The 18,165-nt window shown below is 40.7% G+C and overlaps 1 protein-coding gene across 2 annotated transcripts in view; it reads left to right on the forward strand.

Annotated features, from left to right (window-relative positions):
* Positions 1–681: 681 nt before the first annotated feature.
* Positions 682–18,165, forward strand: part of EZH2 (enhancer of zeste 2 polycomb repressive complex 2 subunit) — a 51,558-nt gene continuing 34,074 nt past the window's right edge. The window contains exons 1-2 of one of the 2 annotated variants that reach the window (XM_080611185.1): positions 694–727; positions 2,261–2,326. In XM_080611185.1, coding sequence (XP_080467311.1) covers positions 2,289–2,326 — 38 coding nt within the window. In that variant the 5' untranslated portion in view covers positions 694–727; positions 2,261–2,288. Of the gene's footprint in view, positions 728–2,260; positions 2,327–18,165 lie in introns of both variants that reach the window. The other variant, XM_080611186.1, reaches the window with a different exon arrangement.

Below are 18,165 nucleotides of genomic sequence, written 5' to 3' on the forward strand. Positions count from 1 at the left end.
CAGCGGCGGGGTCCGGGAAGCGGCCCGGCCTGGAGCCGGCCAAGACCCTTTCGATGTGGCGCCGTGAGGGCGGGCGGAGGGGCGAGCCGGCGGGGGAGCAACAGGCGGGGAGCAGCAGAGCGGTGGCTGAGGGGAGCGCCCTCCCCCTGTCCCTCCCGCCCTCTCCCTCAGGGCTGCCCGCTCCCGCGCGCGGCGGGACCGTTAAAACCGTTACGGCTCCCACTTTCGAACTGATTCAAACTCGGCAGCCGCACGGCCCCTCCCGCCGCCCGCCAATCCTCACCCCACACACACACCCCGCCACCCCTGCACAACGTGAGGCGGCGGAAGGTTCCAACTCCCCCCGGCCCCGCTGTGGAGGGGGGAGCCGGGGCGCGGGAGGGGGGAAGCGCGAGAACAAAGAGTCCCCCCACCCCTCCCTGCCCCCCCCGCACGTGTGGAGCGAGCGCCCGCCCTCCGCCCCGCCCCTCCCGCTCCTGATTGGCTCGGGGTGTGTGTGCGGGGTGGGGGGGACGGTACCCCTGTCCGCGTCCATCCAATGGAGGCGGCGCTCGGCGCTCGCCAATGAGAACGATGCCGATTGGGCCGCCGCGTTTGGCGCTCGGTCCGGGAGGGTGAATCCGGCAGCCGGAGGCTGAGGGGAGGGAGAACGGGCGGGCGAGCGGAGCGGAGCTGGCGGCGGCGGCGGCGGCGGCGGCGGGGCGGCGGCGAGAGGCCGGGCCGGCGGGTGAGTGAGTGGCCGGCACCGCGCCGGTTCGAGGCGTTGGCGCCGGGAGCGGTTATTTATAACCGGTGCTTTATAATAGGGGGGAGGGGGAGAAGGGGGGCGACGGCTCCCAGGGAGCAGCCGCCTCTCCCGGCCCCCTTCCCTTCTCCTCCCGGGGGGCGGTGGCGGGGAAGGGTGAAGGGGTGCGGCGACGGCGACACACGCGCGCTCCCGGCCGGTGACAGCTGGAGCGGAGACATGGAGTCTGAAGTGCCCTTTGTCTAAGTTGGCTCCGTGCAGCCCGGCCGGCCGCTCCCGTGCCGACCCCCGCCCTGCTGGGGGTGAGCTCGTCCTGCCCTCTCCTTCCAGGGATGAAGGGAGAATGGGGAAGACCCGGCGGTTTCTTTCCCCTCCTCCCCGTTCCTGCCGACCGCATGCGGCGGCTTCAGGCGCGGTGTGGTTGAAGGGGCAGAGCGGAGGTACATGTGCGCCTAACGTACGCCGGGTAAGGTCTCGCCCCGGTGGTGCGAACGGCACAAAGCTCTCCGCCGCTCAGGCGGGCTCCCGGGACGGAGCTCGGACAGGTCCGGTCCGGGCTCGGGTGCTCTCAGCCTCCCGGAAGCCGGCACTCGGCGGGGTGAGCCGGGCGGGGAGGCTGAGCGCGCCCCGGGCCGCCCGCCCTCACCCCAGTGCCCTGGAAGCCGGTGCTGGTTTGGGGATCGGCGCCCGTCGGGGTCCCCTCCTGTCCTTGAAGGGTCCCGTTTCGGGGAGGGAGTTTGAGGGCGAGGCAGTAAATCAGTCTGGCGGTGGCTCCGGCGAACTTCCTATCTTAAGGATTCGCAGGGCACCGCGCGATCCTGATCTTCCAGAGCGCCGCAAGAAAAGTTCATAGGGAGCTGGAAATCGCCGGGTTTGGATCTGATGTTGCCAAGCAGGGGTGTACAGAACGCTATCTAAAACTAGGGTATTTGGGGAGGTGTGAAGGAGAGCACTGAGCAGAACTGTCCCAGAGCAACAGATGTGTGACTGGATAAAGCCGAAAAAATCGGCGTGTTGTGGTCATAACGCATATGTATTTGACATTAGCAGGTATTCGTGGTAATTTGGAAATAGTGATTAGCAGACAAAAGGAAAGCAGTCCGTACACAGATGCAGCAGGAATGGGGTAATAAACTTGTACATTCCTCAAGATACTTAATTCTAACTTAAGAAGTGCTACCTTTGTTTTATTGGAGCTAGAGAAAAGTTTGTGTGTTTTTTATTAAATGTAGAGCTGGAAGTTCAGATTCTTGATCTTTCTAAAAAGAAGCCTGTAACAGTTTGAACAAGGTTGGTTAACTGTTGGAGGATAGGTTCGTCTTTAAGTCTAGCAACTGTAGTTTCAGCTATTATGGGTTTGATTCCTACTAATACAGACTTCAGTGAAGAATTTTACCAGCATTTTCAGTGTGATCATAGATAGGTTAATTTTATTTTATGGTTTCTTAGGGGCTGGTGCATTCAGGTTCTTTGTGATTTATAGAAATTAAAAGGTCGTTCTTTGTTTGTCCCTAGTGTCTATATCAAATTGAGAGTCCGGGGAATGTTTATTTGTGGTAACAATAAAGCGTCTTCAGAAGGGTGAGTATTACTTGTACACAGCGTATTGTAACTACTCTCACTTTAGATTATTAAATTGAGAATATTTAAGATCTACAGAGTCTTTCAGAAAATGTGCTTCTAGGATTTTAGGAGATAGGACTCAAAAGTTTAGGGTGATGTGTCAAGTGCTTTTCAACTTTGAGAGCCAGTGCTTTATCAAGTACTGGCTTTAAGATTGTTACATCAAAAATGGTACATTTCTTCTGGAGTTTCCTTTACCAAAAATAAAAAAGAGGGGAAAAATAAATTATGTTTTTTCCTTCCTCTGTCTACATGAGGAATGAAAGTAACAATTAAACAACCTGTGGAGAAATATGTGACAGTAAAATATTCTGTGAGATGTCAACACTTCTTTTAATCTGGAACTTTGGAAGAATTCAAGATTCTAATTTAGGACAAAAATTGGTGAAAAAAAGAAATGCTAATTTTTTAATATGTGATTTCACTCTGACACTGAAAATCCACATCATCAAAAGGTCATAAAATATCTTTGCTCAGTTTAAAACGAACTGATGTGGTAGTGTGTAAACTTAGGCCACAGACTTGAATATCAAGCTAATTTTTTTTTCTCCCTTTCAGTATATTTTTAACTTTCCTGCTGGGATTGCCGCAGCTGAAATAGGGTGATTTTGTTACAGGTGTGCATTCAAATGGTTTTTTGTTTTTTCTGTAACGTTGCAACATTCCTAGGTGAAATGTAAAGATACTCCTGTACTTCTGCTTACCTCCAAAAACACTTGGGTTTAGCAAGAAAGGCATTTCTGTAGAGCATTATTGACTGCATTAACTGCATTATACATTGAAAGGGTGCAAGCTGACTGCCACTTTGTGTAAAGCAGTTCATGTCAGAATAAGCTACATCTAACATGCAGTGCACTCCAGCAATGTTCCCAGAAAAGTTGGTGCACTCTAAAATTGCTTTTGAAATTAAACAAGAAAATCTGTTCTTGTTACCATTCACAAGAAGATTCAGCCTCTTGCTGTGTGTATCATGTACATGTTCACAGCTATAATGTTGAACTGAAATGATTTTAGGTGACTGTACTACATTCATGTGGTTGAAGAGAGTTCTTTTTAAAAATGGCTGCAATACTGACAGAAGGCAGATTTAATAAATGTTTGCTTTTTGTTGTATTTGAGCAAAAGGGCTGTGGGAAACTTTAAGTGTTGGCTGTAATCTGAAAGTTCTGTAGCTGTACAGTTAGCGTTTATAGATGTGTCTTAGCTGACTTGAGAAGTGTCTGTGAAACTTAATAGTGGTGGGAGGATAAAGTTTTCCCCAGCAAGGATGCTGAAAAGCTCAGGAGCAGGACCTGGCCTTTGTTATACAAGGGATTTTACAGAGTCAGGTAGGTCAGCTTCACAGAATGAACTTTGCAAGCAACATTCAGTATATCAGATTTTTAAAACCATGGCGGAAATGGTCTACAAACTGTAAATGTAATTCTTAATGATTTGCTGAGGTGTTTGAATAATACGTACATTAGGAACCAAGCCCTCTGTTAACAGAAGCCGTAGCAGAGTAATTGGAGGTTTATTTTAATGTTAAAGATACTACCAACCTTCTGTTCCTGCTGTCAGTAAGGTCCATGGAAAGAAGTGCTGGGCCCTTTGAAATGTCTGATTGAAGACAGCATCTGTGCTGTCTGTATCTAGAAAAGTATCTATACATGTATCTATACATTTAGCATCTATATATGACTTGCTCAGCTGTTCTAGAGTGGCTAAGTCGATCTTTAAATGGGTGAGTTGTGCCAGTACTGACATAGTTTAGGTTGTAACTTCAGTTAAGTGGCAGCGTCTGGGAGGAAGAAAGGTGAGACAAAGAAAAACCTTGTATAAAATGGATGCAAAACAGGGAGAGGTGCTTCCCAGGGGAATGATAAAAACATTGGTTACAAGTTAGCAGAGTGCTTAGGTTTGTTTGTTAGCTCTGAGTATATACCCAAGAGTTTTGTTGAGCTAAAGATTGAAAGGACAACAATGTACAGAATTACTAGGCAGGTATTCTGTCTGTTCTCATGGAGATCAGTTAAAGGCTCTGGGCTGATGCTGTGTATGTCTGTTTATGGATGAGGTGAAACTAAAGAGTGAAATTTGTTGGAGGAGGCAGTAGTTTTTATTGAGCTCTAAGCAAGGAACAGTGAAGTTTACTAAGCCAGTAGTGACAGTGCTGCTTTCTGTAACTGATCATAGTAGGTAGTTTGATTGTTACAGATTTTTTCTAGTTGTGTGCCTAGATTTCCATTAAGATGTGTCAGAATGTGGGCTTGAGGTTTGGATTTTCAGTGGAAAGGAGAAATCTATCTGTCATATTATAGTCTAAATATGTTTTCTGAATTAAAAGGGTAAAGTAACACTGGTAAGCTTGGGTAAAGGCAACTCTTAAGAGTGAAAAGTATAATTTGCATAGAGCATTGATAAATCAAGCTTCTTTTTAACATAGTAAAAGAGGAATTCTTCAATATATAACCAGTAAGTTTAGCACAGTCTCGCAAATTAGTTTTCATGTAAAAAAAAAAAAAAAAAAAGAGGTAGAAGAGGATGTCTGTTAATGTCTCTGCTGAGTCCAGAAAAAAAATGTAAATACAAAACAAACACCTCCCAGATGAATGTGGGTTGTGTCCTTATTTTAGGAATCTTTTGGCTACCTGACAAAGTCTGCATATAGGGTTTTTCAGCATTTGTGCTTCTGCTCAATTTGTGAAAAATACTGTTGTCTTGGAACAATTTATAACACATGCTGTGCTTCCTTTCTAATGGTAAAAGCAGTAGTACTTTTAAGGTGAGAAGGCCATTTGGAAATCTAGATAGTGTGCACATTCTGAATGCTGTAGATAAAAATAACAGCAAAACGATTTGAGTGGATCACAGTGATATTGTCATTTGCTTGAAAATGTTATGTAGTGCTTCCAGAGCTTCTCATTTGCATATATAGGACCTCATTAACAAATGAGGTAAAACTGGTGCATTACTGTGTGCAAAGAATGATTTTCTTGATACACAATTGCAGATGAGCTTCAGCATTTGCTATTACTTTTCTTTTTTTCTGTATGACTGATGTTGTATATATAATTACACAAAGTAGTACAAATTACAGTCCACATCCTGGATTTTCGAGGATGTGAACTGAAAATAAAGCTTTACAGGAGGGCATGATTTCTTTATACTTTAAAATTACTTTTTAATCTAGAACCAGGCCTGTTTCCCTTGTCAGTTTTTGTTGTATCTGGCTCCTTCCCATTCTGCCTTTTACGTGGTTGGTTCAGTTTTTCCTGCCATACGTTCTCTTTTTCACAGCCTGCATGCTTGGTTTAAATCCCAATCAGATGTAATTTAAAGAACAAAGTATTTGAAAGGAAGGAAACTCAAACCTTAAGACTCATTTATTTTATTTTATTTTATTTTTAATGTGAGCTGGTTTCCTTTCCATGTTTCTGAACGTAAGTGGATCTGGCAAGCTTTATATTTTTGGTGTGTAGTTGTCTGATTTAGTTTTTCACTCATAAGATGAAAAATTCTAGAGATGAAATTCAGTTTGCTGCTTCTGTCAGAAATCGGGCAGATGTGTATTACAGATGCTTGATTACCTGTGAAACTATACTATGGCAAATGGATTGAAGCCATTAAGTTACTATCGTCTCTTTTTTTAATCATCTCCCAGCTATATGTCCACTAGTTTGCCATGTTTCTAGTGTGTATTTATTGCTGATGTGCTTAATGCAATGTTAAATCTGCTGTTTAACTATTGGAAGAGATTGACATAAGTTCTTTCATTCTTAAATTAGTTTAACCATTACTGGTGTTCAATTCATCATTGCTTTCAAACTGGGGAGACGTAACTGGTGCCAAAGCCTTACTATTTGTAATTCTCTTCCACAGCCTAAGAGAGTTGTTTGATTATATTCTTTCACTGTAGATTTTTTTGGGGAGGTGGGTTGGTTGTTTTGGCTTTTTTATAAGATAAACTTCTTATTAATTTCCTCCTTCAAATCAAGCTGCTGGAAAAGTAGTTATGTTTTATTTTCCCTTTATAAGCAACATTTCGTCTTGGGTAGGGATGCCATACATTAAACCTAGTTATTTTGAGGACTCTAAAATGACAGTGGCGTAAGTAACTCCTATGCTTTCATCATTTGAAGCTCATTTTGGAGTTTTCAGACAATTGGCAAATACCAGCTCAGCTTCAAATTTTGCCAGACTTCTTACAGTAAATACTGCATACATGGAAATGTAATTAATGTCTTTCGAAGTTCAGGCTATTTGTGCGGGGAAAGAAGGGTGGAATAGCTGTCAAACCACTTCATAGTTGTGTGGCAGGGATTTTGGAGTGGGGGTTGCTTCTGTGTGTGTGGATTGAGCTGAAGAACCTGTGGCTATTTTGGAGATTTTAGAGTAAAAAAGGTGTGTCCACAGAACAAGTTCGGGTGGAATAGTGAGTGCACTTCAAATTCACACCCTAAATTATTTTGCCTGTGGAGACATGCCTTAAATGTTCTCAGCAAGTGTTACTTTTCCTGCCAGATTTATCCAGGATATCAAAAAGCTGAATTTTAGGAGATGGAGGTGTTGGGCAACAGGGGTTATTTGGAATGTGTGTGGGAGTCATAAAACTCTTCTGCGTGTCTGTGAATGAGTATGAAGGGAGAAATTGAGGTACACATCTGAACTACTCAAAGGTGAAGTTCAAGTGTTTTGCAACAAAAATTTGCTTTCTTCCGACAAATAGCCAGGCTTGGTCCCGTGTAAGAAATGTAGGATGGGTTTAACAGTGACTTGTAAAAAGCATGGTCAAAATTGGGCTTGAAACTTTTTGTTGCTGTCCTGCTGTTTGGAGATTTAAAAGGTTTTATTTGTTTTTTTATTCCATATAGTCCTTTTGTGTGCGCAGATATAGTTAAAAGTATTCATGCATGCAGCTATCCAAGTAAAAAGTAAATAGTTGCATTACTTAATGCATAGTGTTTTGTTGATGGTGCCCAAACTGAAGTTGATTTCACCTAGTGCTAATATTGGTTTGATCTTTAATAGAGAATACTTGGTCATGATCTTACCCTTCTGTCTTTCCCTTTTCTCCCACCCAAATGGATGAGTACTGGAACTTGTGATTTTTATTTCCCAAACAGTACTTTTCTAAAAGTATTGTTAATATTAATATTGTTTAAAAATTAATTTAACAATTAATATTGTTTAACATTTGTAATGTTAAAATATTCTGGAGCAAAGGAATAATATAAGGAGTTTAGAAGAATTCTCTTTGAAATGCTTACTCTTACGCTTTGCATAGTATTTAGTAGTTAGTTCATGTCTGATTTTGTTTCTCTGAATGGTGAAACTGTAGGGGGATACAGAAAAAGAACTTAATTTCTCAAGGCAAGAATGCCTTTGAAAGTTGCGGGCTGACATATGCAGACCGATTGACCACTAGTAAAGGTTTCTGTTTTTCTTTTAAGGGCTGCCTGAAAACAAATTATGCTGGATTACTTCTTTTGTTTTACTCTTGTATTTGTTTAAGGAAATGTATTGGAAATCTAATTATTTGTATTGAAATTTTACTTTCATATTATTAAACTCTGAGAAGTAGCTATGCCATCGTTTCTTGACAAATATTCTAAATGAAGGACTCCCACAAGATGAGGTAATGTCAGAGTAAATCCAAAGGCAGTGTACTATTAGAGGAAAAAAAGTTATCAGACTGATGCCCTCCTCTTTCTTTATGGCTGGTAGACAACATGAAATAAGCTTGTTTTCTAGAGCAGTTCTGTTGAATTTTACTCAGGTATTTAATGCTTAATTAATCTATAGCTAGTGCCAAAAACTTTTAAAATGGTTGGGGGATTTTGTACAGACTGAGTTCTCCCCTTTTTTTTCCTTATTTAAATCTTGGAAGCAGATTGGTTAAAATTATTTGGATATTAAGAAAATTTTGGTTATATTTTCTGAAGTCCTTTTGAAAGGTCTCAGCTATTTATAAACTGAGCTGCAAGTTTTTAACATGCTGGTGGATAAGGTAAGGGATGTTGAATACCTGGTAGTTGCTTTGCTTTGGTAGTTTTCTAACAATAGAAATAAAGTATTCTAACGTAGAACCAGTAACAACATAAATTAAGATTCCTCATGTTTTTTCCAGGAAGAAAAAAGAAGTGAAGGAAAGTTTCCTTCTCTTTAGTATCCTAAGAGCTGCTTGACTCTTCATTCTTTCTTTCCTCCTTGTTCTGCTTGGTTTATAATGGTGCTAGAAACTCCTGAAAATAATATTCAAGCAGCATAGTGTTAAACTATCTATATGAATGAACTGTTTAGAGGAGAAAGCAAGAAATAAAATACTGTGGGGGGGCAATTTATTTTCTCATTGTATTTTATTTTTTAATCAGATGGGGAGCATGATTGAAGAAAATGTGAGTTCTGTAAACTCTAGAGTTGGCTTGTTTTCTGCCTGTCTTGTGTGCCAGTAACTGAACTGCTCGGGTTTACTCTGCGAGGTGAGCATTTCAAATAATAAGTGGTATGAGTTTCAGTATGGATTGAGCACATTCAGAACCTGATCTGCAGGCTTTGGCATTTACTGCTCTCACAAGGAGCTGAAAAATGAATGTCTAAGGCCATAGTTCACAGTGTCTTTAGATGGGGACAGAGTGGCTGGATGGCCACTTAAGTCAAAAGTAACAAGTATTTTCAGCCAGAGGACTTCCTTGCTTCTGTCAGTCTCTGGCTGCAAAAGTGCTTGTGCTGTCAGGAGGCAAATGACAGCACAAGTGCAGGAACAAGTGGCAGGTAAAAGTCCTTAGTTTTGTAGGAATATCGGCATGAAGTAGAGGTCAAAGCCATCTGGTCCTCCAAGCAGTTTTTGTCTGGTATGTGTGGGAAATAAACAAGAAATTGTGTTTGAGTAGATTCATTTAACTGTAAAAACAGACTAGAAACAGTAATAGATGAAAGAAGGTAGATGTTGTGATCAAGGCAAGCAGAAGTCAGGAGGTGGATAGGGCCACTTTTCTTGGCCATGCCAGTGGACAGGATGAATTTGTTTTGTTTGTCAGGACTTCCCTGATTATTATTTGGAGTTCACACTGCAGCTTTTCATAATGCCAGAGCACTTACAGTCTTAATGAATCTGTTAATCTGTTACAGAAAACATATATAACTTGGTGATCTCTAAACCATGTCATATTTGATTTGTGTTTGCTACTTATATCAGAAGATACTGCAGAGTATGTATGCAGAAGGATGCATCAGCCTTGTTATTACAGGAAAGCTAAAAAAATCAGTCATTTGGAAGGAATTCTGATGTACCTGAGCTAATCAGTGTAAAGGTATTGCTTATGTCAATAATTTAGTAACCACTGCAACTAGTTTTAATTTAGGGAATAACACTATGAGTAAAAATATAGTCATTACAATTAATAAGGTAGTTTGCTAGTAGTACTACTACAAGTAAGGAATTCGATTGAATGAAGTATATCATGAAACTGTACTCTTCACCAATAGCTGTTCACACAGCTGTAAGAGAAGGGTATGTACATTTATTTTGTTTATGATGGACATCTTGATCAAGGCAGCATGTGGTGAACAATTGGCAATTTGTCACTATATGGTGATTTTACTTCTTTTTTTTTTTTCTTTCAGCCTCTTTTGAAAGAAGCTGAAATTCTTACTCTAAAGATACAGAAAAGCATCTCGGTTGTCTTGTGTGTTCTGAAGTATCCATTGGGAGCTATTAACTTAAGGAACTGCTGGGATAAGAACAAGGTCCAAAAAACCTTGTGCTTGGGAAGGAATAATTGAGGAGGCACATCTGAGTTGCAGGGAAGCAGGTCAGAGAGTAGTTGCTTATTGTGAACATGTGTCCTGCTTGACTTATCTTTTTTCTAGAATGTGTTCAAGTTTATTTAAAAATGAAAAACTAAAAGTGACATTTTACTTTGGGGAAAACCAAACAAACAATAAACCAAACCAAAACCCCGAATCAAACAACAGTTTAACCTTCCAGGGTAGAGGTCAGGCTCCTGATCTGAAGTACACCGAGTGCAAGGTAAGGCTGTAGTCACTGAAGCAGCAGAGAATAAAAGATCTGAAGAGAGTGACACTTCAAAGGCACAAAGGTTGGGCTATAAGAGGAGCGGAAACCTATTAGGATAAGATGACAACTAATTTGAAAGAAGACCGCTTTTATGGTGGTTTTTTATTATCGTAATTTTAAAAGTAATGATAACTTTATGAAGAGTATGTAGCACTCTAGTTAGACAACACACTTCATTAGTGAAGAGCTTTCCGATCTGTCTTTAATTATGCTAAGAGGTAGAACTGAAGGCTCCAACTGTACCATACAACTGTACCGCTCCAACTGTACAGAGGCCTCCTTCAAATGAATAAACACATGGAATAGTAGTGAGAAGGGGTGTGTGAACTAACTAGTTGATGGAGTTGTTAAAGGAGTCTGTAACATAAATACTTCTACAGGTTAGAAAAATCGGTGCTTACACACAAAACTGAAGAGTTGGGGCTGATTAAGCTCTTAGGCATTTTAATTCACAATTTATTGCTCTCAATAATAGCGGTGTTTTCCAAATTGTACATGTAGCTGATTGAAATACCGAGAATTTTGGAATGCAGTGGTGATGGTTTTCATCTTCTGAAATATTAAACTGGAATTTAAAAGGCAAGCAAACTCTATAGCATCAGCTTTAAAAATAGCACAACCCCTGGTTTTGAGATGGCAGACCCAGTTCAGAGTTGAATAGTTCAGGTTGCAAGGTACATCTAGAGGTCATCTGCTCAAGTCTCCCACTCGGGCAAGGCCAACACTGAAATCGTCTTTTCCAGATCACTTTTAAAATGTTTTGAACATTGAAGATTCCAGCACCTCTTGGCTTCATGAATTCCTATGCTGGACTGCACTTTGTTGAAGAGTTTCCTCCCTATGAAGAAGTGAAATCCCTTCCTGTATTGTCCATTGCCTCTTGTACTTTCATTTAGCATAGGTCATGTCTCAGCAGAAGGTCTAGACTAATGCACAGCTTCTGTGATTGTCTGGGTTTGGCTCTGATTTGTGTAAGAAAACACGCTGTTCAGGGAATTAATTCTTTTATGTATTAGTTGAAATTCTTGAAGTGACTTGTCCAGTTTTGATAAGGCCCAGAAACAGACAAAACCATGGTTTAGAGTGTTTAGGAGTTAGGGAGCCTACATGTAATATTCTTAAATAATTAAGAATAAATGGAACATGCCTTGAAGCCTTAGACTTGTACAAATAATAGCAGATTGAAAATAACCGTTGTTAACCAATGGTCTGAATATGTGCAGTTGTGAATATCTCTAGTGGGATGTATGAGGCAGAACTGAACTGTACAAACCTACACTCTTCCTTTGCTACAGACCTCTTCTATATTTGTCTTGTAATGGCAACTAATGTAGGCAAGTTACAAATGGTTGCTGCTGTTGTTTTGCTACTCACTACATCTTTTCAGAGCAGTCTTAAGCTCTAGATCTAGAGATAGCAGGAAATGTGTTTCTTGAGAGCTACTGGCACAGAAGTAGTTTGCCACATTAACTGCTTTGCTGATTGTGCAGAGTCTTGTAAAGAAAAAAATTACATGGTGTGAATAGTATGTTTTACTTGGTATGGAAGTGTTGTAATCTAAGGCAGGTGGATAATAGGCCCTAACAGATTACTGACATTGACATGGAGAGTCTTTGCTCCTTTCTCTTGTCCCTGGTTGCATGGTTCCTCTTCTTTCCTGCCAGATTGAATGCTTATCTGGCCAGCATGAGCAATTTGGACCAGTTAAAAAAAACCGCCGCTTTTGAGTGCTGAAGAGATCTGATTTGAGGTAACGGATCACCTTAATCAAATTTATCATGTTTGCTGTGTAAATTCTGAGATGCTGAAGTATTGCGGACAGACAATGAAGGGAGGAAACGAATGCCATTTTAAGATCCCACTTCCTTTTCCAGTCCTAGCTGAGAAGTACATTAAGAGGATGTATTTGTCATCAGCTTCCAAAAGCAAATAGGTAAGTGAATGTGCTGCTTAGCTTTGGTTAAGTTGTTCTTCAAAGTTAAATTGTGTTTGATAAATGGTAATAAAGTAGTAACCATGGATTACGTCACAGAGAGTACATAACTCCCCGCCCCCCCCCACTATTGTAGTGACAGACAACTACCTTTGAAGGGATTCTACTAAGTGAAATGTATTTTAGTGTTGCAAGTAGTAATTGTGAGTAACTAACTGTATCACAATAATAGGAGCTTAATTGCTCATAATAAAAACATGCCTATTCATAGCAGCAGACCTCCTGCTTTTGGCACTGCTATATTACCTGGAAAGCCTACAGCCATCATCAGTCTAGTGTTAGGTGTTAGGGTTGAGAGTAAAATGCCTTGCAATTAAAACACGGGCTTTTAATTCTGCTTGCAAGCCAGGATTTTTCTGCTGACTTTAGGGAAAGGAAGTATTCTGAGACTTGGACATTTGTTTTTGCACACAGACGTTGTTTCTTGGTTTGGGGTTATGGCATTGGTATGTCTGGGGCTGTTCATGGTTCTCTCCCTTACATCAAGTTTGTTAAAATTGATAGTTTTGTCTTTAACGATAGCTTGTATAACAGTTTCCATCTCTTGAGCAATCAAGAACATCTTGCAGAACGTGGGATCTCAGTGGAGTTGATCATGATTGTTGCATTAGCCTGCGTGATCCACAATGACTGAAACTAGTCAAGTGAGGAAGGACAGATTGGGCTGTTTGGAGTTACCTGTTTAAATCAGTTTCTTCTAGATACTGCCAAACAGAGCCCATTGGAGGTTAAACTTTTGTGGGCCGATAAGAGCCTGTTGGCATTTATCTGGCTGAAGGGTGGCACAGCTGGCACTGATGGCTTAATAAATATTTCTTGTTTCTGGTTGTTAAGAATAACTTTTCCATGCTTGTAAAACTGAGTGGCAGAGAGGCAACGTGCCTTGACAAACACTTCGGTTGAAGCCTTAACTGCTGCCCTCTCCAGTTTCTGTTCTTTGCCTCTTTTTCCTGCCCCAGTATTGTCCCCCTTTACTTGTGTTGATTCAAGAATTCATGTGGCTGCTGAGCAAACCAGCTTGTGGAGCTGATTTTGTTGAAAAATTGTATTTAAAAACTAAGTGTGTTTATTTTCTGGGCTGTTCGGACAGACTTTTTTTTTTCCTGACCTATTTTGATTAACAGAATCATAACACTTAAGCCCTCACAGCAGAGAAGGCAGAGTAGAGGCAGAAGTAAGTGATCAGGGGCCACTGATACAGCAGACAGATGATATCTTTTCCAGGCAAAACTGACACTAAATAGCATTTGAGGAAGGTAGTTGAACTAATGGTAGCATTTGCTGCAAGTTCTCTCTCTAAATTTAAACATCCTTTAATGATACAGTACTTCAGCATATGGAATAACAACATGATGCTAATTTTAAAGGAGAGATAAGGTATTTTTTGATTAAAAATAGGTTGAACTGCACTATAAACTTTAAAATACAACATTTCTATAATGTAGAGTAGTAAAAAACACAGTTGAGTTTACTCCCATCTACTTTTCTATGACTAGCTCTGTAAAAGATTCAATGTGCTGTAGTTGGTTTTGTAGTGAAATGTTATTAATGAACTATGTTGATCTTTCCTGTGGTGGTGTACTTCAGAGCTAGAGATTTGTTAATCGGTCTGGTTTGGTGTCTGAAATACCCAAGCTGTCAGTGTCCTTGGGAATATTTTTCTTCCCATGGAAATGAGAATGTGCTATTTTACATAGATAAGTTAGGAAGAAAACCATGTGTTGTCTGGCTTTAGAAAATCCAGAGAGTAGCAAGCAAGCAACCACAAAACTTCTAGGTGTATTTTTTGTGTGTCTGCTGATGGCACAGGTAAAAAGCCCTTTGAGGTGCTGGGAGTGTCATTCTTCCCCCGCCTCTGCAGCTTGCATAACTTGATGTGGAAATAGCAGCTCTGAAATCGCAGCAGTAAGTAACTTTTCTTACTTAGCCCGAGCGAGTAATATTGTTTCTTGACCATAGTGTTTTCATGAGTCTTTCTGTGCTGTTGAGAAAAGTTTGGTATAAATGAAGGAGACGGGTCTGACAGATTACAGCATTGCTTTATGGTTAACATTGGAGTCAGTTGTTTTGAAGGCTGGCAATATGTTTTATTGATAGTTTATTTTCAGGTGCTTGAGAATTGTAATAAGAGTCTATTAGAAACTGATTCCTCCAGAAAGGTTTAAGATAGATTCATAGAGAATATTGTCTTGGTTTGCATTTAGGGTGCATGAAGTAAAGTGTTTTTCCAAGAGTTTCTAAGTAGTACGTTTTAGTGTAGCATAGATGAAAAAATCTGTAGCTGCAGTTGAACAGTCATTTCATTGTATCATGCTATGTAAAATCATGTAACATAAGATAGTTCTTTACTGAGAGGGTGGTGAGGCACTGGAATGGGTTGCCCAGGGAGGTTGTGAGTGCTCCATCCTTGGCGGTGTTCAAGGGCCAGGTTGGATGAGGCCTTGGGTGACATGGTTTAGTGTGGGGTGTCCCTGCCCATGGCAGGGGGGTTGGAACTAGATGATCTTAAGGTCCTTTCCAACCCTAACTATTCTATGATTCTGTAATTTGATTTATTTTTTCATGAGGTTTTGGAAAGTTGACAACTTGATGTCTAAGCTTAATAAAAAAAAAAATCAATGCATTATCTTCCTTGTTTGTTTGTTTTCTAGCAAGTATTGAATTTTTTGCAGGCTTATGGGAAAATCATGTTAATCTCTTCTGTTGCCAAAATTCTGCTTTTTGAGTTGAACGTGAAAGTTGTCCTAAATTCTGCTGCCTGATCAAAACAATTCTTTTAGTGTGAGAAGCAGCATAGAAGGGTGTGTTGGGGGGTGATTTGGTTTGTTATTGCTGTTGTTTTGTGGGCTTTGTTTTGGTTTTTGTTGTTTGAAACTAAACCACAAGTTTTGTAGATGCTTCAAGAAGTTCAATGATGGCTTCAGATAGGGTTTAATAGATAAGAATTTCTCCATTAGTAAGATTTTGTGTATGCTGAGCCTAAGAGACCTGTGTGCTGTCTGCATCTGATAACAGCTTCCAGCTAAAGAGCATGTTTGCCACTCCAGGGCAACCTGATGTATAAAGCCAGTGCCTGTTTGTGGTGAGAGCCACGCTGTTGGCCTGAGTGCCTAACAAATCCTTCCTGCTTTATGGTTGTGCACAGGAAGCCACAGTTGTGGATGGCATCATCAAACTGATCGGTGTTTCAGAAAACAATCACAAAGAGAGCTTTTATTTATCATTAGTTTAATCCAGTTTATAGGCAGTGTTGAGGTGAGAATAAAGAGTTGGGAAGGGTGAGATGATTGTGAGATGCCACCACTGCTGAAGAAATTACACAGGCAAGTACCTTGTAGCATTGAATCTAAATGAGTAAATATGATATCTGAAGTGACAGTTCATGAAGCCAGCTCAGATGCATGTTTTGAGCTTACCAGTGCATCCAGAATTTAGTGAAAGTGCATCACTGTTCACAGTGAGGTAGAAGAGGTTGAGAAGCAGCATGGTGTAGCTCATGGGGCAGGGTCATGCAGTTAAACGCATGGTTTTAGAAATCAAGGTTCTGAGAAGCGAATGTGAAAGTGTTTGTGTTTGGCTTTATGGGAGGTAGAAGTAGTACTTCCCCCCTACCTGCCCCATCTGAGTTATTTTATTCCTTTGTTACTCTTTCATTACTCCAGAGAACAAGCCCCGTGATTTTATTGCTCAGTTTGCGTCAGGCTGCACATGTGGTTTCCCTCTTGGGTTTTATATTATCCTGCATCCTCCCCCTCCATATCCTTCCCTACCCTGCTCCTTCATTGGAACTGTTGGTCAAGAGTGCTCTGAAGTGCAGTATTGTACCAGTGTATGCATAAATTTAAAAGATCTGAATAACCTTTTGGGCATAGATTAATTCACAGTAAAAGAGCTGAGAAGTTACACTGCACATAGTATATTTTAGTTCAGGAATATCTCCAAACAAATCCTGAGTAGAGGGAAGATAATATAACATTGTTAGTTTAAAATATTGTGTAATATTAAGCGCAATTTGAAACTAATAGCATCCTTTTAAAAGGGCAGAGCCCCTCATTTGTTCTCCTATGCTTTTCAGCATGAAAATTTTCATTGGATCTTTTTCCCCCCTGAAATTTGGCACTGTAGCCAGAGGAGCTTAAATATAGTCTTTGACAGCAGTATGACTGCTTGAATAGACTGCCTAATTTAGAGAATTATCTGTGTGCTTGTCTGTCACTGATGGATATTGCCAAAAATGATCGAAGCAAAATAGGACATTGTCTTTAAATAAGGCACTTTTTATGTTCTGTAGGCAAAACAGAAACAATTTGGGCTGAAATTTTTCTACACTTCTTTCTCTTATGAATTCTAGGTATATTGTACATGCTTTGCTGAAAGTAAGCACTGGCTCATTTAAGCTTATAGGCATGAAGTGTCTTACAGCTTCCTGTAAAGAATGTTGATCTTGTACATCATTATGAAATGCTCAGCAGAGTTTATTTGAAACACAAATGTATCTCCTCTAGGTCATTGCCATTTTTTGTTGTTTTTAATTTCCAGCTATGCAAGCACAAGTAAGAACTGAAAAGAATAGCCATGTATTTGCTTTTATTTTCCTGTAGGGTCTTTTTAAATCAGTGTTCAGGAGGGTTCAGTGTGTCTCGTTCCCAATACCATAGTTCAAGCACCTTATTGCTCAAGAAGAAGTGTTAGTTTTGTTGGTTTTGTTATTCTTAATGGTGGTTTGTTTAGATTACACTGATCTCTCATTAGTATGAGCTGGCTGGGTTAAGTACAGCTTTGGACCCAGGGTATTAAGCCTTTGCATTTAAGTGTGGCACATGCATCTCTTTGCTTGCCACCAGGTTGATTGCCCAGCTTGGAATGAGACTGTCTGCCTATGGCTGTACCAGGTTGATGCTAGCATCTCTTGGGATGTCTCACCATGCTTCCAGTGCTCCCTCTGCTGCAAGGAGAGTTATGGCAGGGTTTCCCTTATTAGTGTTATACCAGGTAAGGTCTGGCAGTGTTAGTTGAGAAAGTCATTCTGCGCTCTTGGAGATGAGCTCTCGGTAGAAACAGAGTAACTGCTTTAGAGTTATGCTTGCTTTCTTGTATCTATTTTGGACATGAGATAATCTGCACATAAATAGCTGAGTTGGCTGCTACATAGTTTCTTTCTTTTGGGTAAAAGTTCTTAGGATTGGGATCTGTAGCAGTTAGCTCTGTAGGCCCTTCATCTGAAGAGGATGAAAAAATGGGAAAGAAACAGATGTTAAAACAATAGAATCGGCTAACAGTATTCAGAAGGGGAAATAGGGACAGGGAAGTGGGAGATGGCCTGGGGGCTTTCAAAATCAAATCATTGCACTAAGACAATCCAGTATCATGTTTTTGTTTATTAAATAGAAACTGCTTAATGTTATGCTGTCTTCTTGAGATGGGCCATAAACTATTCTTAGACAGATGGGATTTAGCTTGTGCCACTTGTGCTGCTGTAGGGAATATTCTGAAACTTTATACGGGAAGTTGACTAGTTCTGAGAAATTGATCTTAACATTCACTAGCTCTGCAATCCTGGCTGCAGACTGCATAAAACATCATTTAAGGCAAATAGATAGGCTTTTCTTGTAACAAACTGTGTAGTTTATTACAGCTCAGAGTACTTGCAAATGTGAACAGCAGAAATGATGGAAGAAAGTGATTTGGAAAAGGTTGTTCTTACACCTAGGTACTAGTGCAGGTGAATCAACAGTAGGCTGGAGA

Source organism: Psittacula echo (assembly GCF_963264785.1).
Source record: "Psittacula echo genome assembly, chromosome: 2".
Taxonomy (NCBI): domain Eukaryota; kingdom Metazoa; phylum Chordata; class Aves; order Psittaciformes; family Psittacidae; genus Psittacula; species Psittacula echo.